Consider the following 26,248-nt stretch of genomic DNA (forward strand, 5'->3'; position numbering starts at 1 on the left):
CCTGTATCTATTTCTTTCATTACAGTACACAATCGAAAATCATTTGTAGAGTATCTCAAGCATTTAAAAACCAAAACAGAATCTCAATATCACTTCATTTCATACCACTTTCCCCACCACTGGCTACTGACCCAAAATATTTTAGGTAGTTTTTTGTTGTTGTTGTTGTTGTTTTTAAATAAAAGTAAAGTTCACCCTTAAATAATGGAGGCTATTTATGACACCCCACTCTTATACAGTAGAAAATCTGCATATAACTTTGACTCCCCCAAAACTTCACTACTAATAGCCTATTGCTGACTGGAAGCCTTAATGATAACATCAACAGTCAGTTAACATATACTTTGTGTATGTATACCTATATGTATTTTATGCATTCATGACATACTTAACTTTTCCTTAATTTCTTTTTGATATCTGTAGGCTATGCAGTTCATTCATGAGTTTTTCCAAATTGTTGAATATCTCCAAAAAAATTTACAATATATTTACTGAAAAAAATCTGTGTTATAAGTAGACCTCTGCAGTTCAAATATATGTTGTTCAAGGGTCAGCTGTAGTTCTATGGGATAAACCCAAGGTGATAGTTTCTTTAAAGGAAACAAAAGGACAAAGCTTTCAAAATATAACCAAATGAAATGTAATCCTCAAACTAAACATAAAATTGAACTTTATTCCATAAAACTCATGGAATACATATACATTTGGATAAAATTAGGTATACAATTGATTGGTTTAATACAAGCATTTAAAGAAATATAAACTGCTTGGTTTTCACATGATATAATCCAACATGTAAAAAATAGAAAACTGGTATTCAAACTTCATTTCCTCCCATTACACTGCAGTACTGCTTAAAAGAAAACCAGTAATTAGAATATCATGGTACCTTAAATCATTATTTAAAATATCATGGTAGCCTGTGGGAATTCCCTGGTGGTCCAGTAGTTAAGACTAACTGCTTTCATGTTTGGTCCCTGGTTGGGGAACTAAGATACTGTGATACAGCAAAAAATAAATAAATAACAGTAGCTTGTAAATTATCTTTTATAACACTTCTGACTAATGCTATTTAGTGTGAACTTTGGTATCTTGATTATGAGTAATCATTGAAGAAGTGTCTCTGGTAACTGTCTCAACACTTCCTTTGATACCTTTCAGTTGTCCTGGATCTGTGTCATCTTTCTGTAGCTTTTCCCACTGCGAACTGGAAAAAAAAAAATGGAAGGGTAATAATGGATTGAAAATATATAAAATCAATATACTATACTTAAAGCCCTAGAAAAACAAAATTTTTTTTGACTTGACAAAATACACTAATTACCTTATAAACAAGACAAATAATATACACATTGGTACCGCTACAAAATCACTTAGTGTATATTAGAACAATATAAAATTATATATTGTTATATAATTTAATATATATATATTATAATATAATATAAAAAAAAAATATATATATATGCCCAGATGTTAATTTTTTTCAAAAATCTCTTTTCTTATGATCACAATTATAAAGTTATCAAAAAGCACCAACTGATACTGTTGATTTAATTTAGCAAAAATTGTTATTATACATGTGTGAATGACAGTCAAAGGTAGCAAGGAAAATGGTTGTCATATACAGGGACAGTTTCAAATGGACCAGGAGATATCACCTGGCTTAGAATGTCATTTCTCTATTACACTGCTGGAGAGTCTCACTGGCCCTTTATGCCACAATATGATAAAAAGGAACTACAAGCATTATATGTGCTATTATTATAAAGGTAAACAGCTGGAACAAAAATGCAAACTGCCCTAAATACCAATTTTGTTTTCAAAAAGAGACAGAAAATAATCACATAAGAGATTCTGCAAACTAATCAAGGATAATAAAACATATATGTTTCCTATCAATAAACATAAATGGGTACACCCCAATAAAGAACAATAGTTTCAGAGTACCTTAGTAAAGTAGGAGATCAAATTAGCAACACTGATTTCTGCGATCTATATCTAAACATACTATGCTGCTGCTGCTGCTAAGTCGCTTCAGTCGTGTCCGACTCTGTGCGACCCCAGAGATGGCAGCCCACCAGGCTTCCCTGTCCCTGGGATTCTCCAGGCAAGAACACTGGCGTGGGTTGCCATTTCCTTCTCCAATGCATGAAAGTGAAAAGTGAAAGTGAAGTCACTCAGTCGTGTCCACTCCTAGCGACCCCATGGACTGCAGCCTACCAGGCTCCTCCATCCATGGGATTTTCCAGGCAAGAGTACTGGAGTGGGGTGCCATTGCCTTCTCCAAATAGATTACATATTAATTGCATATATAGCGATATATGTGTATACAGACATACTTGTGAAAGATGATGATAACAAATTAGAAATTACCTATGTGGTTAAGGAAAAAAGTGAAAGGGATAATGGGGTGTGAGACTTCTGTAATTTTTTTTTTTAATAATTTTAAGTTCTGAACTATTCTGATGTCACCTTTTACGTGTACAGCAAACCATGAGTTTATTCTACTTTGCCTTTTCTCTTTCTCTTCTTTTTCCATATTTTAACTTTGTAATTGTGTTATTCCCATCCTGTCAGAGAATGTAATTATACAAACAGTATTCTACCCTTGTTCCCATATTTTAGTTTTGACCTATGATCAAATGTAGTGCCCGTCAATCCTTTTGCTAAAGCTTCCCTAGGCATCTCCATTGCACTGATTTTTCAGAAAGTGCTTATGAATATAGCGTTCCCTGAGTTCTTACAAGCTTAACACTGTTTTTCTACACCCATGATACCTGAATGACAGGTTGGCTGGATATAAACTTCCTTGGCTTACACTTCCTCTCCTCAAGTTTCTTGAAAATATTGCTCACCTATCATTTTGCTTTATTACAGATTCACCTTCCTTGGTAAGTAGCTTACCTTTTTATGCCTTAATCCCCCCACTCTACTTCATTCTTTACCATCAAGCAGACAGGAGATACCATGTCCTTTCAAATCACCCTCAAAAACAGTACTTTCCCAAACCTACTTTGTTAATTTTTGTCTACATACTCTTCAAACATTTCCTTTTGATTCTCCAGTGCTCAGGCCTCATTTGTTCTCAGTATTTTCTCACTTAGAGTTGGACTGTCTTTCCAGAGGTGATTCATTTGTATTTCAGGACTACATGTCAACCCCATGCCCTGTCCCCACCATCCTCTCCTCTCTTTCCTATAGTCATTGCTTAACTTTTCACTTCAGCTCCAGAGTTGGCTCTGCTGGCTTCAATTGTTTATTTCACTATTTACATATAACTTAAAACTTGTAGTTAACTCTGTAGCGTGGACATGCATGCTTAGTCAGTCAGGTCTGACTCTGCAACCCGATGGATTATAGCCCACCAGGCTCCACTGTCCACGGGATTATCCTGGCAAGAATTCTGGAGTGGATTGACATTTCCTCCCCCAGGGGATCTTCCCCATCCAGGGATCGAATCTGCATCTCTGGGGCTCCTGCACTGGCAGACGGATTCTTTACCACAGAGCCAGCAGAGTAGATTTCTAGTCATACTGCAGGCTAGGGTTAGAGTGATTTTATTTGCTCTCCTTAGTGATCTTTGTGGAGAGAACTGGATTCAGGTGGCCAACATTATCCTATGGAAAACTAGAAGTCCTTGTATCACTACATAAGAGTCACTGTAACAACCACCCAAATTTTTCTACCTTTAAAAAATCAGATCATAAGCTTTTCTATTCTGTGACTTCCAAAAACTTTCATCAAATGACTTTATATTATTAAAAAAGGATTAAATATCTTTGCAATGTTTCTACTTATTCAGAAACTATTAATATTAAAATCTTCTAATCAGCTAATTAAATCAAATATGAAATAGTTATAGATTAAGGTATTCATAAAAGAAAAGTGATAAAATTAGCAAGTGAAAAAAGACAGAAGAGTTGATGTTTTTAAATCTATGTTGCTTTGCAATGTAGACTTATAAACCTAACATCCATAAGGCGCTTTCTTATTTATATCACAAATCACTTTCACATATATTACTGAAATCTTTTAAGGATTGTTAGAAGAGGGATCTGAGGTCTAGAGGTTTAAGGTGAATTGCTAATACCTCAAAAGGCAGAAAATAGCTAAGCTGGAAATCAAAACCATTGTTCTTCTCACTATACTGTCTGCGCAATCATGTCTCCTGAGTAGTTTCATTACTATGAACAGACAAACATAGATTTATGACTTGATTTATACACTTCAATGCTCAATTTTTCATTATTTTCAAATATCTAACATAACTATAAAACACAAAGCTGAAACGGATTTTCCTATAGCTTTCCAGATTTAAAAAAATTAACAGTTATTAGAAATATGCCTTGTGTAACATACTGGCTAAAAATTGTCTGTCTTTCCCCAAATAGTAAGGAATGATTCAAAATTCACAAGAACTTTTTCCCAATGTGAAGAAGGTAAGAAAACATGTGGACACATTAGTGAATATTCTAAACAAAAATATAGAAACAATATATATAATAAAATAAAAATTACCTTGATATTTCTCTGAGATAAACAGTCTGCATGGCTTTCTTCAAATGAGGTTCAATGTTTCTCCAGAGCTTGCGAGTATCACGTTCATTTGCTACTCCAAAAAGGAGAAAATTTCAATAATTTAGACCTTATAGAAATTTTTTTCAAAAGAAAAATTATTACAGTAAAATTATAGTTACCTTCTCCTTTAACCACAGGTTCACAATATTTAGGAAAATTAAGTGCTGCCTATAAACAAAGGGGGAGAAAAGAGAAAAAAAATTTATCTACCACAATTAGAAATTATTTTTCAAGTAAAATTTTTGTTAGGATTCAGGAAAACTTATTTCAATATAATTGCCCAAATGAAATGTTATCAGTTTATTACTACAACAATAAAAATGATAATTATCAATAACAGCAGTAATACAACATGTAAAATATTCCTTAAATGGATAAATCCCCACCTAATATATTGGCCTCTAGATAAAAAGTAACATAACAATTCCCAAAGCAGATTTAAAAGTACATACATATAAAAGATGCCTAAAAAGAATATTTTGCAGATGATTTATTAAACTGTCAAGAAATGTGTCACTTACAAACTTTGAAACAAATAAAAGTATCCATTCAAAGGAAAAAGGAAAATATATGTTTATTATCCTACATTCTACATATGCAGAAAAATAAGGACCCTATACTGTTTTTTCTCCACTACTTAAAGATCATCTTATATTTACTAGAATCACTAGTAGTAATAAAGACTTAAACCACACTTCAAGTTTCAAGTTTTTGAATATAATGTAACAATAACAAGAAAAAAAAGTTGTAATCTCATCCCTCAATAAAATCATTCCTCAGTGAAACCCAAAGGACTTTATAAAAACCATATTTAGATTTAACACTTTCTTTTCCTACAAATAGTTTCTCTAAATAATTCTTCCTTCTTGTACTTTATAATAATCTACTTTGAAATGACTGCCAGCACAGATACCTGCAGGATTCAAGGACATCAGAGTTAAGGAATGGTAACTACAAGTTATTTCCCAGGAATGACAGAGGATGAGTACTCGCTCCTGACTCCACCTCACGCAGGAACTGCGCACTGACCCTCTATCCCCTCTGTAAGCCCCCTTGCTGTCATTTCCCTCTGTCACCAGGAATCTCAGACATTCAACTTCTGGAGAGGTGTTAGTGATAAGCTTGAGCTAGAACAGTTTGTCTCTGGTTTGTTCCCTACTTAGAAGACACTTGAAATCTACATCTAAATCAGAAGAGGCCTACAATTTAAAAGTTTAGAAAACCAGAAGGGAAAGAGACACGAGTACCCCAATGTTCATCGCAGCACTGTTTATAATAGCCAGGACATGGAAGCAACCTAGATGTCCATCAGCAGATGAATGGATAAGCAAGCTGTGGTACATATACACAATGGAGTATTATTCAGCCATTAAAAAGAATACATTTGAATCAGTTCTAATGAGGTGGATGAAACTGGAGCCTATTATACAGAGTGAAGTAAGCCAGAAAGAAAAACACCAATACAGTATACTAACGCATATATATGGAATTTAGAAAGATGGTAACAATAACCCTGTGTACGAGACAGCAAAAGAGACACTGATGTATAGAACAGTCTTATGGACTCTGTGGGAGAGGGAGAGGGTGGGAAGATTTGGGAGAATGGCATTGAAACATGTAAAATATCATGTATGAAATGAGTTGCCAGTCCAGGTCCGATGCACGATACTGGATGCTTGGGGCTGGTGCACTGGGACGACCCAGAGGGATGGAATGGGGAGGGAGGAGGGAGGAGGGTTCAGGATGGGGAACACATGTAAACCTGTGGCGGATTCATTTTGATATTTGGCAAATCTAATACAGTTATGTAAAGTTTAAAAATAAAATAAAATTTAAAAAAAAAAAAATAAAAGTTCCAAAAACATACTAAATGTGAACACAATTTCTCCTATATTCTACCTCAAATACACACTGAATCCTTCTAAGTAATATTTTTCAGAGCAAAGAAAAGAACAAAGCAAAGAAAATATATCAAGAGAATCTGTTCCTTTGAAAGTTCCATTTTCTAACCTTAGACATTTTACCATCTTGTTACATGGAGATAAGATCTTAAGTATTAATAAAAGATTTTAAGAAACCAGATATTCTTGCCTTCTCCCTCATGGATCCACACAACTAAAGAACAAAGATCAAAATTAAGTTAAATATGAAAATTAAAGTAAATACATTTTCCAAACTGCCTATGAAGTATAAACAGCTAATGTTTAAAACAAATTTTTTTAAGTAACCTTTTATATAAATTCAAAGTAATCCTTTATACAAAGATTACTAACTCAAGGTTAGTGGCTAAGGAAAGACCTATGTAAAGCTTCTGACCATATTCAAGAGCATCTAGATTTCAGATCACTATCAATACATGTGCTGTGCTTAGCTGCTCAGTCGTGTCCTACTCTTTGCAACCCCAAGGGCTGTAGCCTGCCAGGCTCCTGTGTCCATGGGGATTCTCCAGGCAAGAATACTGGAGTGGGTTGCCATGCCCTCTTCCAGGAGATCTTCCCAACCCAGGGATCACACCCAGGTCTCCTGCACTGCAGGAGGATTCTTTACTGTCTGAGCTACCAGAGAAGCCCTGGTAATATCAATATATATTAATACAAAATCCTGAAAAACAATTGTTAAAAAAATTAGATATACAATTGCTTATTAAGTTTTCACACCTCCTCTCTGTTAGCCTTCATTTTAATTTTAATAAAAATTATTTGTGATTAGAGAAAAGAGAAAGGAGGAAATAAAAAACACACTCCTAAGGATATATGAAAGTAAACAACTAAAGATGACTGAAAGGTTTCAGATCAGGTCAAAATTTGTACTAACCCACAGATTTCTACTTCCAGAATAAATTTTTAGCTTCTAGCCTATCTCACACCTTTCCTACATAAAAGATGTACATTTTATTTAAGCAAAATGAGAACTCACCAGATGCCGGAGCTCTTTCAAATCTCGACAGACAGTATAGAAAACTCCAAGAAGAATGTTAATGTAGGCAGCATAGAAATCAGCTGAATACTCTGGAGGATGATCATGAGATAGGATCTTCTGCAGGTTCCCTGTTCACGGGACATAAATGAACAGAAATGACTGATCTAGCACCCTAGTCGTATCTTCTAGCATTTTATAATACAGGTTTAAACAATAAACACACAGGTTCAGCAATTATCAGAAATAATAAAACAGTTACAAGATTAGGATGTAAAAGTAATACAAGTTTTGAAACTGAGGTAAAAGAATCATGAATCTAACGTTCTAGAAAAATAACTAAATTTTACCTGACATATATACTAAGAAATGACATCTAAAGAAAATCACAAGAACCTTATAATAGGCAAAGCAACATCAATATCAAGAGCAAAAAAATAATATGGACTTCAGTTATTTTTCCAATTACATAAGTCAGCTAGGTAAAAACAAAGAGGTACTATATAAATCACCACCAAATTGGAAAATGTGCTTCATTTTTTTGTAAAATGAAAACAATTCAAGAATTTTTTCATGAAAATCTTCATCTTTACTTTGTCATTCCCTTTTTTAATAAAATGTGTTTTCTTCCTACAACTTTGGTTATCTTTATTTCTTTTATCTTACTCTTATACAGTATCACATGTTTAGAACCCTAAGTGAAAGTGAACGCTGCTCAGTCACATCCAACTCTATGGGACTCCATGGACTATACAGTCCATGGAATTCTTCAGGCCAGAATACTGGAGTGGATAGCCTTTCCCTTTTCCAGGGGATCTTCCCAAACAGGGATCGAGCCCAGGTGGCCATCATTGTGGGCGGATTCTTTACCAGCTGAGCCACAAGGGAAGCCCAAGAATACTGGGGTGGGTAGCCCATCCCTTCTCCAGAGACTCTTCCTGACCCAGGAACCGAGCTGGGGTCTCCAGCATTGCAGGTGGATTCTTTACCAACTGAGGTATCAGGGAAGCCTTTAGAATCCTAAACTTATATTTTATTCTGTTAGAAATGTAATATTGTAGAAGCACAGTTAAAACTAAAAAGAAACCATCTATTATTCAAAATTTCCCAGTTTATAGCACCTGAATCAGTCAGTCATTTATTCCTTATTGCAATTCCCTCTGACTTCTTGATGCGATGGTCTCTTTCGACTTCTCAGTTAAGAGCTCTTTGACCAAGAGTAGTACTGTAAACCTCGGAGAGGGCAATGGCACCCCACTCCAGTACTCTTGCCTGGAAAATCCCATGGATGGAGGAGCCTGGTAGGCTGCAGTCCATGGGGTCTCTAAGAGTCGGACATGATTGAGTGACTTCACTTTCATGAACTGGAGAAGGAAATGGCAACCCACTCCAGTGTTCTTGCCTGGAGAATCCCAGGGACGGGGGAGCCTGGTGGGCTGCCATCTATGGGGTCGCACAGAGTCAGACACGACTGAAGCGACTTAGCAGCAGCAGTACTGTAAACCTAGTTCCACAGGGTTCAAGATTATCACAATACTTTCAAGTGAAAATTCTTATGGAATGCTCTGATCAAGTCAATTTCCTTTTTCTTAAGAATCCTTCTGAGTATTTTTACTATGAATACGTTGCCATTTACCATCAGACCTTGATTTTAACTGTTCTCTTTTTCCTCACAGTCAATCAGGTACATAACAATACATATGGTCTATCAATAGATACTAATATACAGAAATTCAGAAATAGTTGTATATAATAGGATCTGCTAAACAGGGCAGTTGGCCAAACAAAATGCCAAAAACCAAATAAACAAAGTCCCCATTCTCAAAACATTTTAAAGCCTATTCTCATGCCTAGAATGTTATCCTGAAGGAATTCTAAATAGAGATTGTTGCTAGATCTGCAATTTTATATCACAACCACTGGAAAAAAATATACCAAGTTCAAAATTTGACTTTGAAGCCTATGTATTTTTACACCTAATAGCAATTTTAAATTTAATGTTACCAAGTTTTAAAACATAAATATTTGATACAGTAAAAACTTGTAAAAAGTACCTTAAAACTTGGAGATAAAGGTACTTATATATAAAAGCTGACAGATAACTGGATGGATGGAAGAAAGAGGGACTTCTGATTCCAGTCATGAGGGAGTATTTCCAGTTCAGAAATACTGTTCTATAAATAAACAACTAAAAACTGGACAAAATATAGAAAACAGCTATTTTCAGACATCAGGCAGCCAAGAACTCTAATACGAGAAAAGGGAAATGAGGTGAGTCTTACCATCAGCCAGGCTTTCTAATTAGAGGAAACTTTACAATAGTAGTATAGTAGAGTTGCAAAAGGAGCCCATTAATCTTAGTTGAGTTGAGACAGAGGTGAGAGTAGAGAAAGCTAAGGGTACTAGAATATACAGGGTAAACATCATGAGAGAAGGACACTATGCAGAGAAAAAGCCCCAGAAATCTGCCTTAAGGGTTGTCCTTGATTCTTAGCTGAATGCTAACATTTAAATGCATGCTGCTGCTGCTGCTAAGTTGCTTCAGTCGTGTCCGACTCTGTGCAACCCCATAGATGGCAGCCCACCAGGCGCCCCCGTCCCTGGGATTCTCCAGGCAAGAACACTGGAGTGGGTTGCCATTTCCTTCTCCAATGCGTGAAAGTGAAAAGTGAAAGTGAAGTCGTTCAGTCATGTCTGACTCTTAAGAGACCCCATGGACTGCAGCCTACCAGGCTCCTCTGTCCATAGGATTTTCCAGGCAAGAGTACTGGAGTGGGTTGCCATTGCTTCTCCTATTTGCATGCATAGATAGAGTAAAAGCCCAGAAAAAAACAAGCAAAACTTCTGGGGGAAAAAAAACAATTATTGGAGAACTGTAGGTCAAACAATCTCCAGAGTTCAGACAGGGGTATAATCTGTTCATTTTTTCCACCAGTAAGAATAGAGAAACTATACTAAATACATTGAGCATTCAGCAGAGAATCCAAAAGGACTTAGAAGTATCTTAGAAGTGGAACTAAAATTAGCCCTGAACCCTCTTTCCAAAAGAGCTTAAAAATAACTTCAAGCGGGTCAAACGTATCTTCAAGTGATTTAAATGCTTAACAGAAAAAAATCCAACATGTAACAACAAAAAATTTAATATCTATCATCCAATCAAAAATCACTAAGCACATGACAAAGTATAATGGATATCCATAACAGAGAAAAATCAGTCAATAGAAACAACCCCATCATGAAAGAGGTAATTGAATTAGTACACAAGGACATTAAAACAACTATTAAAAACATAATTATATGCTCAAGGAGATAAAGGAAAACAAAAGCATAATGAGATCTATAAAGAAAAATTCCACTGGATTCAGCAGTCACTCAGTCGTGTCCGACTCTCTGCGATCCCATGGACTGCAGCACTCCAGGCCTCCCTGTCCGTCACCAACTCCCGGAGGTTACACAAACTCATGTCCATATCAGTAGAGTCGGTGATGCCATGCAATCATCTCATCATCTGTCGTCCCCTTCTCCCATTTTCAATCTTCCCCAGCATCAGGGTCTTTTCCAGTGAGTCAGTACTTCACATCAGGTGGCCAAAGTATTGGAATTTCAGCTTCAGTATCAGTCCTTTCAATGAACATTCAGGACTGATTTCCTTTAAGATGGACTGGTTGGATCTCCTTGCAGTCCAAAGGATTCTCAAGTCATCTCCAACACCACAGTTCAAAAGCATCAATTCTTCCATGCTCAGCTTTCTTTATTGTCCAACTCTCACACCCATACATGACTACTGAAAAAACCATAGCTTTGACTAGACGGACTTTTGTTGGCAAAGTAATGTCTCTGCTTTTTAATATACTGTCTAGGTTGATCATAGCTTTTCTTCCAAGGAACAAGCATCTTTTAATTTCATGGCTGCAGTCACCATCTGCAGTGATTCTGGAGCCCCCCAAAATAAGGTCTCTCACTGTTTCCATTGTTTCCCCATCTATTTGCCATGAAGTAATGGGACCAGATGCCAGGATCTTAGTTTTTTGAATATCGAGTTTTAAGCCAACTTTTTCAGTCTCCTCTTTAACTTTATCAAGAGGCTCTTTAGTTCTTCTTCACTTTCTGCCATAAGGGTGGTGTCATCTGCGTATCTGAGGTTATTGATATTTCTCCTGGCAAGCTTGATTCCAGCTTGTGCTTTATCCAGCCCAGCATTTCTCATGATGTACTCTGCATATAAGTTAAATAAGCAGGGTGACAATATACAGCCTTAATGTACTCCTTTCCTAATTTTGAACCAGTCTGTTATTCTATGCCCAGTTCTAACTGTTGCTTCTTGAATTGCATACAGATTTCTCAAGAGGCAGGTCAAGTGGTCTGGAATTCCCATCTCTTGAAGAATTTTCCACAGTTTGTTGTGATCCACAAGGTCAAAGGCTTTGGTGTAGTCAATAAAGCAGAAGTAGATGTTTTTGGAACTCTATTGCTTTCTTTATGATCCAGTGGATATTGGCAATTTGACCTCTGGTTCCTCTGCCTTTTTTAATTTTCTAATTTCATCTCTGGTTCCTGTGCCTTTTCTCTTTCTTTTTATCCACTGGATTGGATAATTGCAGATGAAGACACTTGTAGAGAAAAAGGTCAGTGAACTTGAAGACACAGAAGCAAAAGCTAAACCAAATAAAACACTGAGGAAAAAAGATACAAAGTTTAAATGAATAAATAAGAGATTCAGCAGGACAATATCAAGAGATCTAACGGTCATGTAATGCAGCCCTGGAAAAAGGTGGGGGGAGCAGAGGGGACAGATGAAATATTTTTAGAAATAATGGCTGAAAAATTCCCAAAGTTGAAACTATACATTCATTATCCAAAGGGCTGAACAAATCTCCAGGAGGGTACATGATGACAGATATTTTCCACCTTGCCTTTTCAGTTATGTAAAGCCCAACTGATCAGTGGAGATCAAAGGAGAAATAACTCCAGAAAGAATGAAGGGATGGAACCAAAGCAAAAACAATACCCAGTTGTGGAGGTGACTGGTGACAGAAGTAAGGTCTGATGCTGTAAAGAGCAATATTGCATAGGAACCTGGAATGTTAGGTCCATGAATCAAGGCAAACTGGAAGGGGTCAAACAGGAGATGGCAAGAGTGAACGTCGACATTCTAGGAATCAGTGAACTAAAATGCACTGGAATGGGTGAATTTAACTCAGATGACCATTATATCTACTACTGCGGGCAGGAATCCCTCAGAAGAAATGGAGTAGCCGTCATGCTCAACAAGAGTCCAAAACGCAGTACTTGGACGCAATCTCAAAAACGACAGAATGATCTCTGTTCATTTCCAAGGCAAACCATTCAATATCACAGTAATCCAAGGCTATGCCCCAACCAGTAATGCTGAAGAAGCTGAAGTTGAACGGTTCTATGAAGACCTACAAGACCTTTTAGAACTAACACCCAAAAAAGATGTTCTTTTCATTATAGGGGACTGGAATGCAAAAGTAGGAAGTCTAGAAACACCTGGAGTAACAGGCAAATTTGGCCTTGGAGTACAGAATGAAGCAGGCAAGGCTAATAGAATTTTGCCAAGAGAATGCACTGGTCATAGCAAACACCCTCTTCCAACAACACAAGAGAAGACTCTATACATGGACATCACCAGATGGTCAACACCGAAATCAGACTGATTATATTCTTTGCAGCCAAAGATGGAGAAGCTCTATACAGTCAGCAAAAACAAGACCGGGAGCTGACTATGGCTCATATCATGAACTCCTTATTGCCAAATTCAGGTTGAAATTGAAGAAAGTAGGGAAAACCACTAGACCATTCAGGTATGACCTAAATCAAATCCCTTATGATTATACAGTGGAAGTAAGAAATAGATTTAAGGGCCTAGATCTGATAGAGTGCCTGATGACTGAGGTTCGTGACATTGTACAGGAGACAGGGATCAAGACCATCCCCATGGAAAAGAAATGCAAAAAAGCAAAATGGCTGTCTGGGGAGGCCTTGCAAATAGCTGTGAAAAGAAGAGAAGCGAAAAGCAAAGGAGAAAAGGAAAGATATAAGCATCTGAATGCAGAGTTCCAAAGAATAGCAAGAAGAGATTAGAAAGCCTTCCTCAGCGATCAATGCAAAGAAAGAGAGGAAAACAACAGAATGGAAAAGACAAGAGATCTCTTCAAGAAAATTAGAGATACCAAGGGAACATTTCATGCAAAGATGGGCTCGATAAAGGACAGAAATGGTATGGACCTAACAAAACAGAAGATATTAAGAAGATGTGGCAAGAATACACACAAGAACTGTACAAAAAAGAGCTTCACGACCAATTAATCACAATGGTATGATCATTCACCTAGAGCCAGACATCCTGGCCCACATGTGAAGTCGAGTGGGCCTTAGAAAGCATCACTACAAACAAAGCTAGTGGAGGTGATAGAATTCCAGTGGATCTATTTCAAATCCTGAAAGGTGATGCTGTGAAAGTGCTGCACTCAATATGCCAGCAAATTTGGAAAACTCAGCAGTGGCTACAGGACTGGAAAAGGTCAGTTTTCATTCCAGTTCCAAAGAAAGGCAATGCCAAAGAATGCTCAAACTACCACACAATTGCACTCATCTTACACGCTAGTAAAGTAATGCTCAAAATTCTCCAAGCCAGGCTTCAGCAATACGTGAACCATGAAATTCCAAATGTTCAAGCTGGTTTTAGAAAAGGCAGAGGAACCAGAGATCAAATTGCCAACATCCGCTGGATCATGGAAAAAGCAAGAGAGTTCCAGAAAAACATCTATTTCTGCTTTGTTGACTATGCCAAAGCCTTTGACTGTGTGGATCACATTAAACTGTGGGAAATTCTGAAAGAGATGGGAATACAAGAACACCTGATCTGCCTCTTGAGAAACCTATATGCAGGTCAGGAAGCAACAGTTAGAACTGGACATGGAACCACAGACTGGTTCCAAATAGGAAAAGGAGTATGTCAAGGCTGTATATTGTCACCCTGCTTATTTAACTTATATGCAGAGTACATCATGAGAAACGCTGGGCTGGAAGAAGCACAAGCTGGAATCAAGATTGCTGGGAGAAATATCAATAACCTCAGATATGCAGATGATACCACCCGTATGGCAGAAAGTGAAGAGGAACTAAAAAGCCTCTTGATGAGAGTGAAAAAGTTGGCTTAAATCTCAACATTCAGAAAACGAAGATCATGGCATCTGGTCCCATCACTTCATGGGAAATAGATGGGGAAACAGTGGAAACAGTGTCAGACTATTTTTTTTTGGCTCCAAAATCACTGCAGATGGTGACTGCAGCCTTGAAATTAAAAGACGCTTACTCCTTGGAAGAAAAGTTATGACCAACCTAGATAGCATATGAAAAAGCAGCGACATTACTTTGCCAACAAAAGTCCGTCTAGTCAAGGCTATGGTTTTTCTAGTGGTCATGTATGGATGGAAGAGTTGGACTGTGAAGAAAGCTGAGCGCCGAAGAATTGATGCTTTTGAACTGTGGTGTTGGAGAAGGCTCTTGAGATTCCCCTGGACTGCAAGGAGATCCACCCAGTCCATTCTAAAGGAGATCAGCCCTGGGTGTTCTTTGGAAGGACTGATGCTAAAGCTGAAACTCCAATACTTTGGCCACCTCATGTGAAAAGCTGACTCATTGGAAAGGATTCTGATGCTGGGAGGGATTGGGAGCAGGAGGAGAAGGGGATGAAAGAGGATGAGATGGCTGGATGGCATCACTGACTCAATGGACGTGAGTCTGTGTGAACTCCGGGAGTTGGTGATGGACAGGGAGGCCTGGCGTGCTGCGATTCACGAGTCGCATAGAGTCGGACACGACTGAGCGACTGAACTGAACTGAAAGCACAAACAGTAACATATGTAAAGTGTAGGATAAAAATTGCACAAAGGTTGTCAGGTGGGAAATTATAAGTCACTGAGATTTTCAGATTGTTTACTAGAGCTCAGTATGATTTATTCCAATTGTTTGGAATTTAGTTATTCCAATAACTAAACCAAAAACCTGACTAACTGTACTATAATCCAACCGAAGGGAAAAAAAAAAAATTACCAAAAGATGAGCAGTCTGCATGTGGGAGAGACCAGAAAACAAGAAATCCAAATTAGGCTCTGATACTGCTAGGAGGAAAGGGTGTCCTGAACGTTAGATAACACAGTCCTACAGATGACATATGTACCAAGTTATGACTGGATGACTCAGGCACTAAGATTATCCTTTTGCCCAGGTTTATTCTTACTTATTCTCACTATAATTTGGCTTATCAATTAATACTTTTTTTTTTTTTAACATTTTCTTGTGTGATGGTGTTTTTGAATTTTTTTAAAAAATGGTATGTTAAAGGCTCTAAAATTTCATAACTAGATGAACTTGTTTCCATATCATACTTTTCAAAAATCTACACTTTCCTATACTCTTTAAAATTAACAAGATCACTTTTATGTCCTTAAATTGTCTCCATCTCTGCTGCTTTACATCCAAATTTTTAAAAAAATCACAATTCATGATAACATACTTTAATATCAACATCACTAGAAAACTAGCATTTCAAAATAATTTTTCACTACTTAAACCTAAAATAGGTCATGAAAAATTTTAACATCTAACAGTCATGACATTAAATACAAAGAAATTTTTTAATCAAATCCTTTATTTTCTTCCTACCCTTTTCTCCTTGTGATTTTCATAGCCCTATTAAAAATAAGGGCTCCCTTTATCTATTTTGGTCTTCTTTTTTCTGTCTCAGTTAATTAGCAAAGGCAGGAGGTGTTATTTGACTGCTGTGTTCTTGTGAAAACAGGCAAAACTGTGTTGATCTTAAAAATCAATGTTTATAGCTGTTAGTTCAAAGGGACAGTATTTTGAAGCCAAGGTCAAGGAAAGGTATCTTTTTCACAGCTTCTAACCACCTTATGCTTAAGTTATAATCTTTGAATCAGAAGTATCATATTTGTACAGTAACAGCACAGTATTAATCTACAAAACTACTCAGAAACACAAAAAGCTATTGTGCTTTTCAAAAGATAAAGATCATTAAGATCTATGAATTTAAGATTAAGCACACACACACAACAATAAGGACTAGTGGTTGCTACTGTAAGAGTTACAGTAATGAAAAATGAGATTTACAAAATTAAAAGATACATTCTGGGTAGTACTTAACTCAGGCACATGGTATACAAACATTTCAGTACAATTTTAATGTACTTTGCTAACTTAGTCTGATTTTCACTTATAAGGATATTATAATCACAACATATATATCTTACTGTTCTGACTACAAAAATGTGAAAATACACCATTAGCATAAATATGTGAGAAATGCTCATTCAAAAAAAAGTTATTATAAGAGAACCATCTCTCATAGTTCCAAAATAAAATCTCTATTAACTGCAGAAATACAAACATTTATTTGAGATTGGCAGCAAACCCTAATAGATTAAGACATCAAAGTATTCTCATTTGAACATGCTAGCTTAATCTTTAAAACAACAAAAAAATATTTTATTGAGTATCATTAGTCAAAATAATGTATTCAATTTTACCTATGCTATAATCAGGGAAATACAAGACAAATGGCTCAAAGCATCCGGTATTTGGACGAAACTTTTCCCAAACAATTTCACTGAGAAAGATAACAGTCACATTTCTGTCACTCTGTAAAAGAGATAAATAAAAGTAAACTTGCATTAAAAAATCTTAAACAGAACAATAATTCCATTTGAATTTTTCTTTCAAAATAAATCCAGCCAAGTTCTAATATATAGCAAATTATGTGCATATTAATAAGCCATATTTAGAAAACCTAATCAAGGAGCTCATCTTTATATGCAAATTTTCCTACATAATTACTTAAAATTTCCATAAAACTTTCAGGTTAATTGACAATTCAGTTACACGTAACACTAGCAGAGTCACACAAGGACTTATTTTATAGAAATTAAGAAACACATCTGCTTGAATGATTAAAATAAAATCTTTTTATGGGTGTTTTCAAACCATACACTTAAACCAAAAAAGGCAAAACTGAAATGGCTATAGCACCCACAAAAAATAATATATTTGTTGAAGAAGATGATGAGCATACATTAAAAACACAAACAAGAATGAGCATCCAAAATACCAATGTTAAGTAAACAGACATCTTTTGAAATTATAATATTCTAGAAATAACATTAAGAGAACAAGCTCAGTGTGTATGTTATCCTTCTACAGAGTGGCCATGAAAGCTAATTCTAATGCTAGAATTTATCTGTAGACACCTCTGCATTCCCAAAACAAATTTTAATTCTTCTCATGTTCTTTTGGATGTCTCCTAAGTTGAGTAACAGATATGATATCTGTTTTGTTCTATAACTATTCTTAGGACCAAATCTCTTACACTATTCTTTGATGGTGATTTACTTTTATAGTTTCTAACTTATGTGTAATCTTTTATTCAAATTTTCATTCTTTATAGAAATATACTTCTGGCTAACAAAGATAGTTAAGTTCAATAAATTAATGACTCCATAGAAAATGTAGCATCTTCATGAAAGAGAAGATTTTTACTTTCAAATGCTTTTTGTCTTATTAATTTTTAATAATTCCTGATTACTATAGAGATAAATGGGCATGCTCTAAACACAATCTTCATCACAAAGCATTGAGCTGCTTTTGCTTTAAAATATGATTATCCAAAAGCATTTTATAAAATCAGCTAAAAAAATACTGAGAGGTTAAAAAATCGAGGCTATTTATCAGTCTAAAAGGACTGATAAAAGGTTGGTTCTCATCTGTTCATCTGAAAGCACTTTCAACTGCAGTGATATTTATCATAATTTAAACTTCATTTTACTCTGATAAGTATTTAATATAAAAAGTGGGAAATGCTTTGGCTATATTTCTTTTCAATGACATACACATTTAAAAATCAAGCATGTTTTCAGAAACATCAAAACAACAATTTTCTTTTCTGGTGGAGCTGAGCTTATATGAATTGTTTCATTTTCTTCAAATAGCTTCTATAACTAAAAGTAAAAAAAGTGAATGGCCTAACTACTGTGGCGGGATGCATGATCACCATTACTAGGCACAGCGGAAAATAAGGGAGTAAGTTTTACTGAAAGGTGAGAGGACAGCAAGAATGCACTCTGGCTACCAGAGAAGGAGTCCTTGAACAAAGCAATGGGAAACAGTGGATGAATACACGCAAAAACAAAAATAAATCCCACAAACTCAACACAACAAAAAGAGAGGAAGAGACCTCTAGTCAATGAGGACAGATCCCTGGGGTCAGTAGTAAACTGCCAAGAAATAATTAAACTGGGAGAGGCTAGACTACATGAGAAGACTTCCAGATTACACCACCAAGAGTTATACTTACTTTTCTCCTGTCTTCTCCACATCTCCCCCCCAAGACTATTAGTAAAAGTGGATTTTAGGAGTTAATCTTAAGCATACAATGATTTAAGTGGCAATCAGTTTAGAACTTTTAGTTACTCAAATTTGAGTAATGCATTTAACTTTTAAAGGTGGAAAGACTCTAGGCACTGTCTCCCCAAATATTTACTTAATTTTTATTATCAGTTCAGGCGTGTCCAACTCTTTGTGACCCCATGGACTGCAGTATGCCAGGCCTCCCTGTCCATCACCAACTCCCAGAGTTTACTCAAAATTCAAATCCATTGAGTGGGGAATGCCATCCAACCATCTCATCCTCTGTCATCCCCTTCACCTCCCATTTTCAATCTGTCCAAGGATCAGGGTCTTTTCCAATGAGTCAGCTCTTCACATCAGGTGGTCAGAGTATTGGAGTTTCAGCTTCAGTATCAGTCCTTCCAATGAATATTCAGGACTGACTCCCTTTCGGATTGACTGGTTGGATCTCCTTGCTGTCCAAGGACTCTCAAGAGTCTTCTCCAACACCACAGTTCAAAAGCATCAGTTCTTCAGGACTCAGCTTTCTTTATAGTCTAACTCTCACATCCATACATGACTACTGGAAAAAACACAACTTTGACTAGACAGACTTTTGTTGGTAAAGTAACGTCTGTTTTTTAATATGCTGTCTAGGTTAGTCATAGCTTTTCTTTCAAGGAGCAAGCATCTTTTAATTTCATGACTGCAGTCACCACCCGCAGTGATTCTGGAGCCCCAAAAAATAAAGTGTCTCACTGTTTCCATTATTTCCCCATCTATTTGCCATGAAGTGATGGGACTGGATGCCAGGATCTTAGTTTTGTGAATGTTGAGTTTTAAGCCAACTTTTTCACTCTCCTCTTTCATCAAGAGGCTCTTTAGTTCTTCTTCACTTTCTGCCGTAAGGGTGGTGTCATCTGCGTATCTGATGTTATTGATATTTCTCCTGGCAATCTTGATTCCAGCTTGTGCTTCATTCAGCCTGGCATTTCTCATGATGTACTCTGCATATAAGTTAAATAAGCAGGGTGATAATATACAGCCTTGATGTACTCCTTTCCTGATTTGGAACCAGTCTGCTGTTCTATGTCCAATTCTAACTGTTGCTTCTTGACCCGCATACCGATTTCTCAGGAGCAGCAAACTCCAGCTCACCAGCAACAAGGAGCAGAACAATGTGGAGGAGGAAGATGGTGGAGTAGAAGGAGGTGTACTCATCTTCTCCTGTGAGAACGCCAAAATTACAACTCGCTGCTAAACAACCATCGACTGGAAAATGTTGGATCCCACCACAAAAAGATACCCCACGTCCAAGGACAAAGGAGAAGCCCCAGGAAGACAGTCAGAGGGGCGAAACTGCATTTAGAATCAAACCCCATACCCGCCAGAGACACTCAGAGGGTTCAAACAAACCTTGTGTGCACCAGGACCCAGAGACCCCACAGAGATTGAGCCAGAACTGTGTTTGAGTGTCTCCTGCAGAGGTACAGTCAGCAGTGGCCTGCCTCAGAGGCAGGGGCTCTGGGTACAGCAGACCTGGGTATGGCATAAGCCCTCAGCCATCAGAACTTAACAGGGCTGGGGAAACAGACTCTTGGAGAGCACAAACAAAACCTTGTGTGCACCAGGACCCAGGAGAAAGGACCAGTGACCCTAAAAGAGACTGACACAGACTTGCCCGTGAGTGTCCAGGAGTCGCCAGCAGAGGCATGGGTCGGCGGTGGCCTGCTGCAGGGTTGGGGGTATGCAGTGCAGCAGTGCATGCATGGGACCTTTTGAAGGAGGTCGCCATTATCTTCATTACCTCCACCATAGTTTGGCCTCAGGTCAAACAACAGGGAGGGAACACAGCCCTGCTTATCAACAGAAATTTGGGTTAAAGATTTACTGAGCACGGCCCCGCCCATCAGAACAAGACCTAGTTTCCCCTCAGTCAGTCTCTCCCATTAGGAAGCTTCCATAAGCTTCTTATCCTTACCCATCAGAGAGCCAAGAGAATTAAAACCACAATCACAGAAACCTAATCAAACTGATCTCATGGACCACAGCCCTGTCTAACTCAATGAAACTATGAGCCATGCCTTGTAGGGCCACCCAAGACAGACAGGTCGTGGTGGAGAGTTCTGACAAAATGTGGTCCACTGGAGAAGGGAATGGCAAACCACTTCTTATTCTTGCCTTGAGAACCCCATGGACAGTATAAAAAGGCAAAAAGATAGGACATTGAAAAGATGAACTCCCCAGGTCAGTAGGTGTCCAATATGCTACTGGAGATCAGTAGAGAAATAAGTTCAGAAAGAATGAAGAGATGGAGCCAAAGCAAAAACAACATCCAGTTGTGGATGTGACTGGTGATGGAAGTAAAGTCTGATGCTGTAAAGAACAATACTGCATAGAAACCTGGAATGTTAGGTCCATGAATCAAGGTAAGTTGGAAATGGTCAAACAGGAGATGGCAAGAGTGAACATCTACATTTTAGAAATCAGTGAACTAAAATGGACTGGAATAGGTGAACTTAACTCAGATGAGCATTATATCTACTACTGTAGGCAAGAATCCCTGAGGAGAAATGGACTAGCCATCATAGTCAACAAAAGAGTCCAAATTGTAGTACTTGGATGCAATCTCAAAAACAACAGAATAATCTGTTCATTTCCAAGGCAAACCATTCAATATTACAGTAATCCAAGTTTATGCCCCAACCAATAATTTTTATTATAATGTCCCTTAATATTATACTTAAATAACAGAGACATAAAATTAAGTAGGTATAAACTACTTATGTTCAAGGTACTTATAAAGTTATAAAACCAATCTTTTAATTTATAAGTTAAATAGAAGATTATAAAGCCAATAAAACTTAAATTAACATTATTTGAATATGATGAACATTACTGTTTTGCTTAAACTAAATGTTTATTCCTTCATCAATATGGTACTAACAGGAAATAGCCTTTTGAGTTTAGTATTCCTATACCAACTGGTATTGGTGAAAACTGAACTCTCTCACCGATTTCCTTTACTCAAACTACTATAAACTACTATCTGTTGTTGCCATTGTATTATTTGTTTTTCGCCTGACACGTATGTTGATACACAGTAAATTTATCCCTTTCTTTTCTTATGAAGCCCTGACAATTAGAATTAATATTATTCAGTGCCAACACAATTTTAAGTTGCAACACAAAGTTGGTTCCAATAACTGAGTGGCCATGAGACAGAATGTCAGATGATCCAGAGCAGACCTGTCATTCTATTTTATATTTCTTAAAAGAAAATTTTAAAATTCTTGCAGACAGTTCAAAGTCTAGCCCTTTCCCACCATTTATTCTAGTAAACACCTGAATTCTTTTAGCAGAAAGTAGTGTTAGCCACTTCACAATCAAAAATAAAAGCTAAATAACTGAAGAATAAGTGTGATCAAAGTACAAATCGATTAAAACTTTGAAAAAATCTTCAACTTCACTCATAATAGTGAGAGATTATTTCTCAGCTATCCAATAGGCAAAAAGAAAAAACTGACAACACATATCTACTGATTAGGCCATAGGGGAAAAAGATTCACACATCACTTACCAATTCTTGTAATCTAAGAAATCCAGGTAAAAGGTTTGCTTCCATATCTCTTAGATACTCGGCTTTATCTAGAACCTTGTTTAAAAAACCACAGTGTCAAAATCAATTTTAAAAGTCCTTTCACAAAACATTTACACAATATAATTCAAGATTTGAACCTTCCATGTTAAAAAATGTGACATGAATTAATATTTTAAAGAGTATTAAAATTTATGGAAGACATTTCAAATAGGTCAATAAGTCTACTAACATGTTTTAACCCAAATTTTAGAGAATAAGTCATAATTACACTTAAAAAGGTTTTAAAGATAAACTATCAAAAAGATAGTGAATTAAGATGTTAAGGACCTTTTCTTATAGGTATACACGAAATGAAACTACATGCATTTTTATGTCACTTAATAAAAGATAAATGTCTACCACATGCCAATAATAACAAAGCTTTCTGACCTGAGAGATAGAAGAAAATTCTAAATTTCAATATGTAAAACTTTACTTGCTTGAACTTTGTAAATGCATGCTAAACCCTTTAGCTAGAAAACCAAACATGTTAAGAAAGATTAAATTTTTGTTCAGTGTTATGATAATACTACTGGGATTATAATTATAATCATTTACATTAGGAATACAATTAAAGTTCAGAAAGTATAATATTATTTCCCTGAATAATCCAAAATGTTTTATATCTGTTTTGCTGATTAACAGGCAGCTTGAAACAATGTATGAGAGTAATCAACTTAAGATATTTTATTCCTAATTCATTTAGACAAAATAAAGCTAGTTATTTACTGCTAAAAAGAAACAAATTAGTTTCTCAACTATGTATTCTCAATATGCAATTTTCCCATCAATTTCCATTTAAAACTCTCTGATACAGCACACAGATTAATTCAAATAAATTGGTCCATTTGTATGCCCATTTTAATTCAAAACACAAAGCTGAAGCAGTAATAGTTCATTCTTCTGACTTAATATAATTAACCCACTGTAATTAATGGTTTGATAGTATTTTAATAAATGATACTTCTTTAAAGCAATTATCAAATAACTAATACTCAAGTTAAAATTTTAATTCAAACATTTTAAAAAATAATCTACATGAAAGTAATCTAATAGACTTGATTTGTAAGGATGTTTACTAACTAGAAAACATTCTCAAACATCTTTCTGCATTATTTCCTAAGTGCTGAAGCTTACCAATTCATATAATTAAATAACTGCATATTCTACAAAATTACTCTAAATGTTCTACGCTAAACACCTACAAACTTTTTCACCTTTAATGTTTAGTCATCTAACAAACAACATTGAATGCCAACACTGATCCATGAGGCCTGAAAAAGGAGTTGGGTCCTACTGATTCCTCATGGCTCCTCACAGAATATTGATCTCTCCTCCTCCCTGAAGACACAGCTTTGAAACTCTACTTGTTGGAGTTATCCAACACTCTGGGGTCTTTCCTCCTTGTTCTTTAAATGTTACAGTTTCTGACTATCATGTTTCTAACATAACTCCTATATTTTTTGCATATTTAAAAATCTACATAAATGACTTCCTTCTGATATGGTAGACTATTTATTTCCTTAAATCCCTCTCTCCTCCAATGATCTTGTCACCTATCCTACCCAGTGAAAGATCAACTTATATTCTGTATCACTGGCTTACGAAGTGTGATCTGTAGGCCCCTTTAAGGTGAGGGCAGCGGGGTGTGCTGTTTATGATAATACTAAAATTTTATATGCCTTCTTCTACCATGGTGATATTTGTACTAATGTTAAAAGAAGCAACTGTGGGTTAAATTTAAGTAGCCTTAGCATAAATCAAGGTAATGGTGCCAAACTATTCTAGCAGTTGTTAATTCTTTACTATGTACTTACTCTAAGATGGAGCGGATGCACTTTTTCCTATTCCTCCTAAGTAAAATTAAGAATCTTGAGTATTACATACAAAACAAATAAGGCTCTGAAAGGTGGAAAGAAGGCAAACTAGCTAGGGACCTCAGGACCAGAAGAATGACAACTCACTTCGGAGGGTGAATTGTCTAAGTTATTTTCTTGCCTCATGTGTAGAGCTGAAGAAGCCTACAACACAGAAAGGCCAAGGAGAAGAAACCAAAAGCACTCCAACAAAAGCCTACTTTTTCTAGTCAAAGGTACAGGAAAGGGGAAGCCTAGAGAGACTTCCAAGACTATTCACTATCTAAGTTTTATTTGTACATCAATGATATCTTCTGTCTCCTAATTTCTTCACTACCTCAATACTGGAGCACCACAGTACTCAGTCACTGGACTCAACTCTTTTCTAACTCTCTCACTCTGCTGGTGACCTAATCCTATCTTGCAGCTTAAAGTATATGCTCAGAAATCCAAAATGGTATTTCCATGTTGGACCTCTCTTGACCTCAGACGCCAAGTGTCCAAGTGCCAACTCAACATTTCTACTTGGACTTTACATGCCCAAAACCAAATTCCTCAGGATTTTTACCCCCAGCAAGACCCCACCTGCTGTAGTTTTCTTCACTCAGATCATGACAAAGTCATTCCTTCAGCTGCACAAAAACTTTGTAACTAGCTGTATCAGTTTCCTAGCTGCCATAACAAAATAAGGCAAACAGGGTGGTTTAAGAGAAACTTATTATCTCACAGTTGTGGAGGCTGTAACTGTCAGATCAAGCAGGGCCATGTTTTCTGTGAAGGTGCTAGAGAAGGAGGTGTATCAGGTCTCTCTTCTAGCTCCTGATAATTCCTTGCCTTGTGGCAACATACTTTATGTGGCATTCTCCCTGTGTGCATGTCTGTCTCTACATTTCTTCTTTTTCACTAGGACATCAGTCATATTGGATGAGGGGCCCAATCTTCTAGTATGACCTCAACTTAATTAGAACCACAATGATCTCATTTACAAATAAGGTCATATTTTGAGGTTCTAGGGGCTAGAACTTCAACATACTTTTTGGAGGAAACTTCAACAACTTCTCGGAGGAAACAAATCAACCCATAACACTAGCCTGCATGCTTCTATCTTGTACTTTTTCTTTCTCAGCATTACCCCTCTCCCCTCTTACTTAAACTATTCCAGCCAAAATGGCCTTCTTGATACTCCAATCTCTGTATGCTCACACAAATCTCTCTGCTTGGAATACTCTTTTTTTTTTTTTAAGATATTTTCATGGCTTGCCCCTTACTTCCATCCAGTTTCAGCTCTGTTATCATTATCTCAGTGAGATCTTCTCTGCCCTTCTCACTTAGAAAATAACTATCCCCCCCCCACAGCTGATTCTGCCTTACTCTAATGTACCACATCCACTACATATTAACTTGCTTATTATCTACCTTTTTCAATTAGATTATAAGCCCCAAGTGGGCGAAGACTCTTTTGTCCCTGTTCTATCTCCAGTATCTAAAACAGTGCCTGGGATATTTGCATAAATAAATGAACAAAATTAAAAAGTGGAAGGAACTATTTTATACATTTAAGAAGATGCAAGAATGCATAAAACTCAGTCCTTTCAGTGAGTTTATAACTTAGCTGTTATGAGATGGTATTATATTAAAATTGAATTTCAATTCCAAAGATAATCATTTTTAAAGTAAGATTAAAGTATTATAAAAAATTTACTAACATAAAGCACATTATATACTTTCAGTTGTCTGCTAATTATTTTCAAATTGATGTAACAAGTTAAACTCAAACTAAGTCAATCTAAAATCAAATGATTCATCTTTCCCAGACGTACCCCATACACAA

At 36.5% G+C, this 26,248-nt stretch overlaps 1 protein-coding gene across 3 annotated transcripts in view; it reads right to left on the reverse strand.

Annotated features, from left to right (window-relative positions):
• ORC5 (origin recognition complex subunit 5) overlaps positions 1-26,248 on the reverse strand; it is an 81,509-nt gene that overhangs the window by 47,460 nt on the left and 7,801 nt on the right. For all 3 annotated transcript variants that reach the window (XM_055590187.1, XM_055590186.1, XM_055590188.1), the window contains exons 4-9: positions 22,502-22,576; positions 17,070-17,181; positions 7,498-7,628; positions 4,701-4,749; positions 4,522-4,612; positions 1,155-1,207 (exon numbers count right to left, since the gene is read on the reverse strand). In XM_055590187.1, the coding sequence (XP_055446162.1) occupies positions 1,155-1,207; positions 4,522-4,612; positions 4,701-4,749; positions 7,498-7,628; positions 17,070-17,181; positions 22,502-22,576 (511 nt within the window). The remainder of the gene's footprint in view (positions 1-1,154; positions 1,208-4,521; positions 4,613-4,700; positions 4,750-7,497; positions 7,629-17,069; positions 17,182-22,501; positions 22,577-26,248) is intronic.

Source organism: Bubalus kerabau, chromosome 8, assembly GCF_029407905.1.
Source record: "Bubalus kerabau isolate K-KA32 ecotype Philippines breed swamp buffalo chromosome 8, PCC_UOA_SB_1v2, whole genome shotgun sequence".
NCBI classification, from domain to species: domain Eukaryota; kingdom Metazoa; phylum Chordata; class Mammalia; order Artiodactyla; family Bovidae; genus Bubalus; species Bubalus kerabau.